The sequence below is a fragment of the Lampetra planeri genome, chromosome 12 (genome assembly GCF_965212315.1).
Source record: "Lampetra planeri chromosome 12, kcLamPlan1.2.h2, whole genome shotgun sequence".
NCBI lineage: Eukaryota > Metazoa > Chordata > Hyperoartia > Petromyzontiformes > Petromyzontidae > Lampetra > Lampetra planeri.
This window is the reverse complement of record NC_136118.1, coordinates 15,440,898-15,454,291: the sequence shown is the minus strand read 5'-3', so window position 1 is coordinate 15,454,291 and position 13,394 is coordinate 15,440,898. Positions and strand designations below refer to the sequence as shown.

Below are 13,394 nucleotides of genomic sequence, written 5' to 3'. Positions count from 1 at the left end.
CATGGCCACTTTATTCAAATCTTGGGGCACAAAAACGCATTCACGTGGTTTTGAAAGGTCGTGGTTTTATCAAACGGCAAAACTACGCTGGAGACCAACTCATCCACACCAAGTTCAATCACCACACTGCGGATTACAACTCACCCTGCAGGTCGCAACCACCAAATGTAATAAACTAAAATAGAGACTCGGAGATACATCGAGACTCAGAGAGAGTCAGACTCGTAGAGACTCCGTGCTGTGTAGCGCCCTGCTCTGCCTGGATCCACTTGCCCAGTGGGTGGACATATCTGCATGAAGTCTCGTATCACTTCCTGCACAGATGTTCAGTGGACGTCACAAATGATAATTTAGGGACTTGATTTCAATTCACTTCCTCAATTCAATCTGCGTGCGCAGGAAAAACATTGTAAAATCCAAATGGCTGAAGGCAAGTGTTAGGCCTTTGTGCAGTGGTTGTTTGGTCTAAGGTCAGTTTTGAGTCTATGGGCAGTGTTGGGTCTGTGGGCTATGGGCATTGTAGGGTTTATAGGCATTTTCTCTATGGGCGGTGTTGGTAGGGTGTTGATGGTGCAGCTTGTAGGGCAATGTTGAGTAAATATGCAAATGTTTGAGTGGTGGGTGGGTTTTTTTTAGTTGTCCAGCTACAATTAAGAGGGAGCGTCCACTTGATTAGCGTTTGCGCTCATCGCTACAGCCATGAGGTCCAGCGAGACGGTGGTGTTCATTGCGCTGCTGCTGCTGCTGGTGGTTACCGGGGTCCACCCGCACCAGCCCGCTGGTGAGTTTGGCCGCCCTGGTTTGGATGCCATGCGACGGGCATTTACACTGCTCTCACGCGTTCTTTTGCGTTCCGTCTGGAACTCTCACGCTCGCTGTGGGTTCCAAGGCTGTGTTTATGGTCTCGTGGGTCCGGGTTTATTATGTGGTTAAATCAGGTGTATGGTTCGTAGTCCGAGTATGAGGATTCTGAGGCCGGTTGCTGCAGATGGTAGGGTGTTGATGGTGCAGCTTGTAGGGCATTCATTGTGAACACGAGAGGGGGCATAAGAAATGAGGCAAGATAAGGTGGGGCAAGACCATGTAGAGATTAAAGATGAATAACTTTTCATTCTTCGTAGCACATTTGCAATGTCAGCCATGAATGTGATTGTATTTGCAATGTCAGCCATGTGATTGTATTTGCAATGTCAGCCATGAATGTGATTGTATTTGCAATGCCAGCCATGCTGTGATTGTATTGATGGGGGCTATTTCTCTCTTCTCTCACCCCTTGTCTGTGCGTGATTGGGAGCAGGAGAGACTCACAGTGTCTGGCTACCGTGTATAAGCCGTGCCATTCATCAACATAAAGTGTCCTGGCGTTTTACAAATGGCCAAGACAGATTTTACGTGTTGTACCAAACAAGCAGCAGCACTGCGTTTGTGTATTCTCCATTCACAGACAGGGCATCCGTGCCAGAGCGTGCATTCGAAACCGGCAACTTTTCGCTGTTGCTCTCATCGGCTAAGTTTGAAGATGCGGGGAACTATACTTGCTATGTGAACGGCAAATTGACTCGTGAAGTTGCTTTGTTGGCCAGCAAAGGTATGGTATGAGCGTGCTTTGCAACGCAATGATACATCAGATCAGATCAACAAATCAGAATCTTTAGACTGGAGGAATCCGATTAACTATGAAGCTCTTTTTTCACACATCCAACTCGCGTGGAGGTGAGAGATGTGGTCAAATGTCAGTACCGACGGACAAAACCAGAGAGTTGTTAACGTAATACGGCGCGATTTCATAGCTAACGCATCCGTGTTCGATTTTTGGGTTTAGGCTACGTGGTAAAAAAAGAATATGATTTACCTTTAACCTGGCAAGAATACAGGAGATGTTCAAACACCATTGTAGACACCTACTGCAAGGCTGCATCAAGTCTGCATTCCCCACACATCATACTTGTGGACTTGTGGTAAAACATGCACACAACCATGCTTTAGCAATAATATGTGCATCGTCTCTGAAAGTGATTGGCCTCCATGAGAGCCTCAGCCTCCTTCATGGGCTTGACCAGCGTGAGACCAGAGAACAGCGCCAAAAGGCGAAAATCACAAAGGGAATTTAAATATCAAAGCATTGATAGCTCGGGCTGAGCAGTTATATATCTACAGCTGATCAATCCAAACAGTGTAATATACTGACATGTTTCTGTTTACACGTGTTGTATTTATATAAATATGTTAGGTGTGACAGCAATTCAAATCAATAAAAAGTGTGTGAGAGATGTGGCGAGTGAAGAAGATGAGGGAGTCAGATGATGCTCCACACAAAGATGCCGGAACAAAGACTGAGGAAGAGGCAGGCATGCCGTGTATCACAGCACCCATCACTCCTACAGTACCACTCCTATAGTACCACTCCTACAGCACCACTCCTACAGCACCACTCCTACAGCACCACTCCTACAGCACCACTCCTACAGCACCACTCCTACAGCACCACTCCTACAGCACTACTATAGTATCACTCCTACAGTACCACTCCTGTAGTATCACCCCTACAGCACCACTCCTACAGCACCACTCCTACAGTACAACTACAGCACCACTCCTATAGTATCACTCCTACAGCATCACTCCTACAGTACCACTCCTATAGTATAACTCCTACAGCACCACTCCTACAGTATCACTCCTACAGTATCAGTACTATAGCAGCAGTGTTGTTTAACACGTAGACTTTTGCGACCAATATCCATAAGAGGTTTTCTGGGGTTAGATCGCGTAAATATATAAATGTGTCGTTAAACCCGCCGCCACCCGCCACCACCAACTAGTGAGGGTTGTCACGTCAACAGAACATGCCAACTCGTCACTAGGACAGCACTAAGCGGCGTGTTGGAGAGCCACGCCACAACATTTACAATCTGAGTACCAGGACTACACGACCAGCTCCCAACTTAATCAAACAATGCTTCCAACACCCACGACGCTCAGAGAAAGTCGTCCGTCACCCGCTCGACTCCTTGCGTTATAGTGGGGGTGGTGCGCGTTCATCGAAAATCGTGCCAGAGAAGAAACACCGCGTTGAAGCGAAACTGCGTTATGTGAACTCCATGAGTTAAACGGGGGGGGGGGTTACTGCTGAGGATGACTTGCAAATGCACAATTCTGTCTCTCTGCAGTCACCACCAGGGCAACAAACCCTGTCCGTGCGGGCTCCACCATCATTTTGATCTGTGAAATATCCACAAAGCCACGTGGACTTATTTACCCCAGGTATCGTGATGGCGTTTATTGGTATCTTGATGGCACCGTTCAATCCTCCATGACGAAGAGAAGCAACCGGCTCGCGTGTCTCAAACGCAACACGGGCTCTTGGACCTGTGCGCCGCGCTTCAGAGGCAGCGCAGAAATCGCATCTTTTGGACATTACCTTGACGTGTACGGTAAGTTACACTCAGCCGGTGCATTCCATTCATTCATGAATAGGCTTTACCCGGCAATGATACTGCAAGTGTTAAGATGTTAAAAGACCAAATAGACACCTTTCGCGAGGCCTCATCAAGTCTGCATTAACCACCATGCTTATGTTAAGACTTGCAAAGATACACGCTTCGATAATGACGCATGCATTGCCCTGAGAACTGATTGACCTGCAACAGAGCTACAGTCTCCTTCCTGGCCTCGTACCTGCACGAGGGTTGGACCAGAGGATAACCACAAAACGCGAACAATACAAAGGCATTGCAAATATCAACAACTCCTACCGCATCTTGACTTAAAGCCTTCGTGACTGCAATAATTCATATTCTTTGGCTTTTTTGGTAAAGTCGATAGTTTGAAATAAAATAACAAAGAACTACAACGTTTCGGTCAGAACACAAGCGATCGTCATCAGCAGGAGAGGATCGCTTGTGTTGTGATCGAAACGTCGTTTTTTGTTATTTCAATCTATCTACGTGACTTTACCGAAAACCCCAAAGAATAACTCCTACCGAGTCTGAAACATAACAGGAGGACTGCTGGGAAGACCGCACTTATACGGAGTTTCCAAACTGCTGCTCTGCATTATTTTGGGCCAGGATTATGATGGCAATGAAGACTATAATACAAATATTTTGTAAACTGTATTTCTCAGATCCACCAATGACCATGAATACACCTGTTGATGCAAGCATCTGGAAAACAACACACGAGGCTCCTTCCACCACCACGCCTGCCTCCTCCTCGCTCTTCACCTCCCCTCCCAGCAGCAGCACCACGCCGCCTCCCCCCGTCTCCTACCGCGTCCCCGCGGCGTTGGTGGCAGCGGTGGGCCTCCTCTCGATCGCCCTCCTCGCCGCGCTGGGGGTCGCGTGCTTCGTCTTCTCACGCCGCGCGCGAGGTACCCCACGCCGCCTCCAGCAGCAAGCGCCCTCCGTGATTGCTCCTGAGGGTACGCCAAGGACACCGCTGATCAGTTTAACACGGAGGCCTTCGCGGCCAGTATCATTCATAATGAAGGTTTTTGGGTGAGATCGCGTTATTTATAAACTGGGGCTTGTTCGGGGGGCCTGTGGCGCCCCTCACAACCATTTACGGCCTTCGGCCAGGAAAGTCACGAACGACGCATAAACGCAAGCACCCGATACTCCGTTTAAAAGTTTTAAAATGAAACTTCTTTGAATTGTGTTATGTTTTGAATTATATAATTGTATTTATTCATTAAAAGCTTATATCATTTTACATCTGGAAGACTTCATTGAAAACGACATTTCGTGTGAATTTCCTCTCGTCGTTAAGTAGATGGCCTAGCTGGGGGTTCGGTTCTATGTGGACTTTCACCTGTTTGGGATTGCGGGATCGAGACAAGGCGACACGGAGTTGCTGGCCGTGCGAGAAGACCGCCGTCTGCAGATCCATTCCAACGTAATCGAACGTCTGTCCCTGCGCCTCCGTCGTTCATGCAGGGGGCGTGTAGGTTTGCAGCGCTCCCTGCATGAAAACGACGGAAAGTGCAGCGTTAATCACAGATAGAAAACGTTGTGCACTTATATAAGAGTATGTGTCGCAACCCTCCACCACCCGACACGGCCAATCAGTAAAAACATGTGTCACGTTGACAAAACACAAATATTTCACTACTTTAGCCCACCGGTGTGTTGAAGAGTGGATCCATAACATTTACAATTTGAGTAGTACGACGTTTCGCTGATAATTACATCCAGCATCTTCGGGCGATTTGCCATTATAGTGACGCCATTCCACCTGCTTCCGGTCTTAAATAGTGCAGGACGACGTCATCGTTGTTGAACCCCATCAGGATTCGAGATCAGAGGCGGAGGTGGGGGTGTATGCAATTATGTAATAGATCAGTAATCAGCCAATTAGCATGTGACTCACCTGTAAGGAATTGCAATGTGTGTTGTGTATTACTTAATATTCTTCCAGGCTGCGCTGAGTCTATAGCTATCACAGCGATTAAAATTATTTAAATTCTTCTCAATTTCAATTGATTCTCTAACTAATCTTGGCCAGTAATAATTCGTTCTGCATAACACTTCAACGTTATCAAATCAATTGAATGTTCTTGTTGGCAAGCATGCTGTGCCACTGCTGACAGCTGTGTTTGAGAGAATTTAATGTTCCTTTGGTGTTCTTTTAGTCTTACGCTGATGTTACGTCCCGTCTGTCCAATTTAACACCGCATAAGCAATTGATCCGATATACACCTTTTGTTGATAATTTCTGTGATTAATCTTTAGTACAAGACACTAGTTTTTTTTATTTTGTGTACTGTACCAAATCTCACTTTAATGTTTTGCTTTTGCAAAACACAAGCTAATTTGTCAAGGTGGTCCTACCAAGCACCTGCCCCTCACTCTCAGGTCTGTGATTTTCCAGTAGGTTCCATCTAACCCTGTCTTCTGTTACAGCCGCACGGCTGGCACGCACCCATCAGCTGCAGGCGGTCAAGGCACCAGTTCATCTGGTCCGGGAGCCAATCACCCACCTCCGAAATGTTCCAGGGCCTCGTCACATCCGTATGTCAATTCAGCATGTGCCACCAAAGTGACTACCCTGGTGGTTTAGAATCCCCAATGCCCGGTGCTTTCTGCACCACACTAGACCGCGATGCCCTTCTCTCCTTCATTCCGACAATATTTCAGCGGCTTGACGTGATCCTACCGTAATTAAGGACATCCCGGCACGACCTTGGCCATTAGACAGCCATAACTGCAGCTCTCCCCAGCACAGAAATGTACTTCCCTTCACCATTATCATCACTGCCGTTTTAATCATCATCGTTACCATCGCTGTCAGCATCATCATCGTTACCATCACTGTCAGAATCATCGTTACCATCGCTGTCGTTAAAACGGCACACGAGCTGTGCTGTAGCAGCATCACAGCCCCTTCGGCGAGTCGGCGAATTGCCGGTGTCCCTGATACGCAGCGCAGTTCCACGAGCTCAATCATTCATCTCCCGCACCTGAACCAAGCAAGTCTGAAACACACAGTGTGGGGCTTTCCAGAGCAATCTGAGGGGCAGTTAGCAACGTGTTTATGATGAGGCCGGAGAGACGGGAATCGCAGTGATCAATGCACGTTTTCCCATTTCAGAAGCATCTACAGCAGCTGCAAGTCCACGCCACGGAGTTGTGTACGCAGAGGTCAGGAGACTGAAAGGCTGCCGGCACGGTAGGGAACGCATCTCATCCACACCAATATCAATGTAGCGGCTGCCCGCAGGCAATCCTCATTTTTTAATAAACTAAACCGGGCCTCGACTGGCATACACGCAGCCATTAGGGATATACAAGCAGCCTCCCTTGGGCAGATGCAATACTTGTGGACATCAGCACAGAAGCAGGATAAGCTGTTAGCTCAAACGTAGCAATTTGTATTTACTGGATATACTTCATATTTATAGTCACTTGCTTACCTTTTCTCTATGTTCTACTCCTATCGGTGTTTGAATTGTTTGTTGCAACTTGCTGACCCCCTAGTCCCTACTGGACATCTGTGACAAAGAGTTTCATAGCTCATCAGATTTCTCCAGTCTAAATACAGATTTTGATTAAACTATTTACTAAATTGTTACACATAAATTAAGTACAGTGCCTAAATCATGGAATGATGCCTCAATCAGTATTCTATTCAAAAAGGGAGACAAAACAGCCTTAAAAATGTATATGAACTCGTGAGCATCCTATCACAAATAAATATGAATATTTACATACAAACAAATTATTCACAAATATATTTGAGGACAGAATAATGGACAATTTAGAGGTCAAACAACCACATGAGCAAGCTGGATTTAGGAAAGATTTTTATACCATCCACCAGAGATGACCAATCGGATTCTGACAAAGACTGATGGAGGATAAGGAAGAGTAACGGGTTTGAGTCGCGGTGTCACGAGTATGGGGCAAGCAGAGGGTGCCTTGGCCCCCCCTGGTGGCCAAAGCTACGCGTTGGGGCCCCCTTAACCACCCCCATGAAATGTGTTTTCTATCGTGTGTAAAATAAATAAAACTTATTTAAAACGCAACATTAATTATTTTTAATGAAAATGTTTTCATTTACTTTCCAAGTTTTATTTTAATCTAATTACAGCAGTAACATTTGGCTTCCGCAATTAGGACAAATCAAATATTTGGGCCCCACCTGATCAACTGCTGCACCCCTGAGCTGACAATGTAGTTACTACGCCACTGGTTTATGTGGAATGCACCGATGTTTGTTTCGATTCCGTTCAGATGGCAACGCAGACGCCGTTTACGACAACTACGACCCCGTGAGACCTACAGATGACGATGTAAGTTTCTGTGCCGGTGTCAAGGTTCCAAGTTTGCCATGTACTCAAAAAAATACAAATCACTCAACTGGGATTACAACACAACAACTACTGCTAAACTACTGCAGACTGTAAAATATAGCAGTGCCGTCTGTGACAACATTGCACTATACCAACTGTACTCAAGTCCAACTGTGCTCAAATCTCATCAATTATTATCATAATTCAATGCCTACTTTACTCATTTTCAATTCTGAAACCTACTGCTGTGCGATACCTCAGATGAACTCCGAATAGCACACAGACCGCCCAAATCTCACATTTTAAATGTAATTGTCATATTCCACGATGTAAAGTGCAGTCTCCAACTCTCCACTAAGTCTCGCTGGCCTCTCTCTTCTATGAAGAAGGGCAACTGCCTGAAACGTTGCCTATTAGACACTTCCTTTTAAGTCTTATCAACAAATACAAATTACAGCAAAATTAACCACCACATTACAAAAGAAAATCGAAAACAGTGCACAAACATAAACAATATAATTATATATTGCTATTAGTGTTTGCTTTTTTGTTTAAATCTGAAATTGTGGAATGTTTTCATGTTGTCTGCCGGTTGAGTCGCCCTTGAAAAAAGATATTCTTAGCTCAGTGGCCTTTAATCAACGGGAAATACAATTCTGATTAGGATGTGCTTGACTGAGTGCGTGGGTGAATCGGCGAGTGGGAGAGCAGGTGGGTGAGTGGTTGAGTAGGTGGATGAATGAGTGATTGGGCGAGTGCATGTGGGTGAGTGTGTGAGCCAGTGAGTGTGAATGGGTGTAATTGTGAAGTGCTTTGATGTTTTCTGCTGGCCGAGTCGCCCCATTGATAAAGAGATTCTGAGCTTATGCCACATTGGGCGGTAATGCAGAGCAGCAGCCAATTGTTGTACGAAACTAATTGTCTCTCCATCTTTTGTACAGGTCTCCAGTGACTATGATGTTTGTGTGGACTCTTACGATTCACATAGTCCAGAAGGCACGCTGGGTCATCAGCAGCAGCAGCCCGGCACAATGTATGCTGTGGTGCTGCAGCACTGCATCAGACAAGAGGCAGACTTACACCTCTACGATGCGGCCATGTGAGAAGGTGCCGACTGATATGGAGCACGTGAGACTCAGTGCAGTGTTGCCAGAGGAGTCCAACAACTCTTCTGATTATATCTACAACATAATAAGCTTGACTCTTTACCCAGCCTCTTTCATGGCCTTGTCCCTCCAGTGTGAGACCAGAAAATTCCACAAGGTGAAGAGTACAAGGGAAATACAAACAAACTGCTTTGACAATGTATGCATTGTCCTTAGAGCTGATTGGCCTATACCATTATTATTCTTATCATACCAGAGCTACAGTTTCCTTCATGGCCTTGTCTCTGCATCAGTGTTAGACCAGAAAACAATGCAAACAGTGAACAGCAAAAAGGCAGTGTAAGTGTAAGTATCAAAGCATTCATTGCTCAGGTTGAGCACTTATACCTGTGGGACCTGTTTTTGGTGTAGGCCAATCAGTTTCAGGGATAATGTGTATATTATTATCAAAGCATGTTTGTGGGAATGTTTTACCACAAGGATGGCGTGTGGTTAATACAGACCTGATGCAGCCTGCCAGTAGGTGTCTATTTGGTGTTTGAGCATTTAAACATCTTCATTATTTTGGGTTAAACCTATTTTTTAATCACTCTTCTGATCGCTTTCGAGAGCATAATTTCGGGTCGTCACCTGCTCCACAGACAAAACCCGGACACATTTCTCAGTCAGCCTCGGTCTGTTGTCAAAACCGTGCAGTTGTTCTCCAAGAACAAGCAGCGGTGCACCGGGCGGCTAAAACGCAACAAGTTGGCACAGTAGGGGGCACGGGTGGTGCATCTGTCAGGCGTCTTAGTCAACCCATGGCACCTGGATCTGTCCCGTGACCTCCTGCTAGCGAGCGAGCCTTTGACTTTTCACGTGAACGCCTCGGAGTGCCCCTAGCCTGGCACAAGCACCGTGGCAATGTCACCGCCACTGTCGTTGGTGCCCATACGACTGCGAGAATGCTCAGGGCGGTGGCAGGACAGGGAGCTGGACGCTCACTCGTTCCCTCTGTCCACACGGTACGGGAGTTAGAGGTGGGAGCGCGGGAACGCCGTCGCGTAACTCACAACGTTGCCTTTCATCACGAAGGGGGTGACCTCTTGGCGGTGGCCGTGTGTGAAGCCACGTGGGCGACTGGCCGAGGGGGTTACTGTCTCTACGGCCCGTACCGCCCGGCGGCCCGTGGACGCTGCCGTGCTCTCAGTGCCCATCTGCGCTTCTTGAAACGGCTAACGCAGGGAACCCCGTGGGTCACGGAATCTGCCTCTCGTGACCTGCACGGCCGTGGACACCGTCCACACCCTTGAAAGTTAGATGCTCCATCTCAACGGGTTTTCCACGTGAAATATTGTTTTCGAAAATAAACTTAAGTAAAAGCATCTGTGGATATGAGAGGTATTTCACTCGAGCGCTGTCTGGCTCTACTTGTTTAGTTCAGCCAATGATGGGGTCAGTGTCTGGTGTCCTCCCTCAAGCAGAGTTTATTACAAATATTAAAGTACCATACAACCGAGAGTATACTTGAGAATATGTATCAAGATAAACGTATATTATCATGCTATGACTGCACTTGTCATTTAGAGCAAGCTAATGTCAACATTGTAAAATTTGTTGGTGGAGCATTGAATAATTTCGCTTATATATTGTTTACTTTGTTTCAGCCAATTCGCCTGCCGATGTCCCTCCAACCCCTATCGCTGCTCCCCACACACCACTCCTCCACATTGCAGCCCCCTTCTTCCCCTTTGTGGTTTCTTTCAAACGTATTTTTTTATAAATAAATGTGGGGGTTCTGTATATATTTGGAGTCTCGTTTCCTCAATCAACGACACAGCAAACAGCGTGGTTACTGTGCAGTCCAAGTGGCACAAACGCTGGTGAGTTGACGCCTGTTTTGTATCAAGGGCAGTGCCGGATTAAGCTAGTGTGGGGCCTGTAGCATATGTTATAAAGGGGCCCTAAAATAAATATTAAAACACATAAATGTTTAAGTCGCATAGTAAAGTAATTGTATTTTTAAATTTTCTATACAAACAAATTCGACAAATCGCTAACCTTAAACACCCAGTCGTTCATTAAAGTTGAAGGCAGTATAGTACTATAGTAATAGAGCAAGTGCAGAATCACTGAACCGGAATTGATAGCTTGAGAAAGCATTTAGCGTGGGGCTCTTGAAAGTGCGGGGCCCGCAGTATGTGACTTTTGCTACTCGGATAATCCGGCACTGATCAAGGGGTATTCCTAATCGTTGACCATGAGGCACACATCCTGTGCATTCATCTCAATGACTTGCGTTGTCTGGACCATGAATGTGCTCCCACGTGTGACACGTTGGGGGGAGCAATGGCGTACCTGTTGACGCGCTGCACTATGAACTCGGCGATCCAAGTTCGATTCCCGCTTGCGGCCAACACCAGTGATATCTGAACTGGGCCTCCTCTAGGTCAACTCTGCCTCAAATGAGTACCTGGTGCAGTCTGTAAACATTGCCACTGGGGAGACTGGCGATCGGGCGTGGTGCTGGCCACAGTACTGTTCAGGCCTTCATAGGTACTCGCTAACAGCACTTGCCCCAACAGTCTTTCAGGCTACACGGGGAATCTTTGTATTTGTTTGCCGAGTTGTGCAGTGGCTGCAGGTTTGACTCGTCGTGTGTGGTTTGAGAACAGCAAGTCCTCGCTCAACTCTGGGAGTTGCTTTCCTGAAAACTGCCACGTCAAGCGAATTCGCGTTAAGCGGGAGTCATTTTCCCTTCATAATTGAAAAGGTGGGGGTGCTGTTCCCATAATTGTATCGTTTTTATTTTGCAATGCAGTACACTATTTTAAATGTTTATGTTTACACGTTGTGTTTATATAGTACTGGCGGGAAGTACTCTGCGTTGCCCGGACGAAAAAGGCACACACACCTCGACTTACACACAGACATCGACCCATACACACATGGACTCACACATACATAGAATTGCACCGAAGAGGGCAGTAGTGAACGATCCACAGGTTGTCAACCTTAATTTCAGCGTTAGTGCCTGGTCTGAGCGTTGTTTCAAATCCACCACCATCAGTATTTCTGCGACGATATAGAGGATAGCCATCATGCCCTGACTGAGTGTCTTTGAAGAAGTTTCGTGGATACTTGTTGGTCCTGCATACATGGCGAATTAGGATTGAACTCCCCACATGGGCCATGGACCATTTGCTTGCAGAACACATCAAATATGGCAGGGCCTTGATGGGGGTCAGGTAGCTCAGCACTGAGAAATGTGTCAATGTCATTTGCATGATTTTTTTCCCTCATCCATAGCAAAATGTGAGCATGAGGAAGACGACGTTTTTGCCACTCAATGGTGTGCAAGTTACATCTTGTCTTTCCAAAGACGCCGCCTTCATTAGTCGTAATATGCCTCATGAGGTCATCAACGTTGAGTTTAAAGACCCTTGCAATGTCATGTCTGTCTGTTGGCTTTTTGTTTGGATAAAGCTCAACCTGGATCTCCTTCCATTTAGCTGTGAAGGATGAAGGCAAAATAACTAATCTGCTCACATTCTGAGCGTTTGCATCTCCGTCGGCATTGATAGCGTCCCCGAGATGAGCATACTGGTCTACATGCAGGCGTTTTTTATTCATTTGAATGTAAAGAAGGCACTCTCAATTTTGGCATAATCATCGACAACATACTGGTGAAAGAGGTTGGCGCACCGTAATATGTGGTTTCCCCCTTCTCCATCCATGATCATGAAGGAATAGAAGTCTTTAGAGGAGACAGTTTTGTGAGGATGTCTTTGTCCTGTAGCTTCATAATTTGAGGAATCTGGACGTGGTGCCCATCTTGGCCTTGCCGCAGCGTCATGGGGGGGGTCGTGGGGGGTGTCGTGGGGGGGCATCATATGCTCTGTTTGTCTCAGGAAATCGTTTGATGGTGTTGTCTTGGTATCGAAGCACAATGTCTCTCTTACCATGTTCCTCACCCACCGTAAGAACAGCAACCTCAACACAAGTTGGGGCATTGAACCTCCCTGCGTGCTCCCCGCTTGGGTCGAAAGAAAAGGTGCAGTACGGCGAATTTAAAATGGTTGATTTTCCCACTAATGTAACAAAATGATAGACGAAATGTAATCGGCTGTAGTTAAGTCCAACGTATTTGGCAGTATAACATAGAAATCGGCATCGCAGTGCTACATATCAGTAAATAGCGTGACATGAGCAAACGGAACAATAGAAATGCATTGAAGAAGCTAGAATAAGTCTACATTATAGAGCAGCAGTACGCACACTTAAGTTAAGAAGCAGGCTACAGTCTAGATTATAGACTGCCAGTACGCTGACTCAATTAAATAAACATTGCTACAGTCGACATAAGCTGGCAATACGGTCATCAGCTTAAAAAGCAGGCTACTGTCTACATGAAAGACTGGCAGTACACTGACCGAGGTAAAGAAGCGGACAACAGATTATAGACTGGCATACACTCACCCTGCCCAATAGCAATATTTGTAGTGTAGATAATAGAC

General features: G+C 46.3%; 1 protein-coding gene across 8 annotated transcripts in view; it reads left to right on the top strand.

Moving 5' to 3' along the window:
* The first annotated feature begins 46 nt into the window (after window positions 1-46).
* Window positions 47-13,394, top strand: part of LOC144721776 (uncharacterized) — a 20,921-nt gene continuing 7,573 nt past the window's right edge. For 2 of the 8 annotated variants that reach the window (XM_078599682.1, XM_078599681.1), the window contains exons 1-10: window positions 48-781; window positions 1,298-1,588; window positions 3,171-3,434; window positions 4,127-4,423; window positions 4,774-4,896; window positions 5,904-6,011; window positions 6,592-6,669; window positions 7,734-7,792; window positions 8,781-8,899; window positions 10,545-10,760. In XM_078599682.1, coding sequence (XP_078455808.1) covers window positions 700-781; window positions 1,298-1,588; window positions 3,171-3,434; window positions 4,127-4,423; window positions 4,774-4,896; window positions 5,904-6,011; window positions 6,592-6,669; window positions 7,734-7,792; window positions 8,781-8,899; window positions 10,545-10,760 — 1,637 coding nt within the window. In that variant the 5' untranslated portion in view covers window positions 48-699. Of the gene's footprint in view, window positions 782-1,297; window positions 1,589-3,170; window positions 3,435-4,126; window positions 4,424-4,770; window positions 4,897-5,903; window positions 6,012-6,591; window positions 6,670-7,733; window positions 7,793-8,780; window positions 8,900-10,544; window positions 10,761-13,394 lie in introns of all 8 variants that reach the window. The other 6 variants (XM_078599684.1, XM_078599683.1, XM_078599688.1 and 3 more) reach the window with 6 other exon arrangements.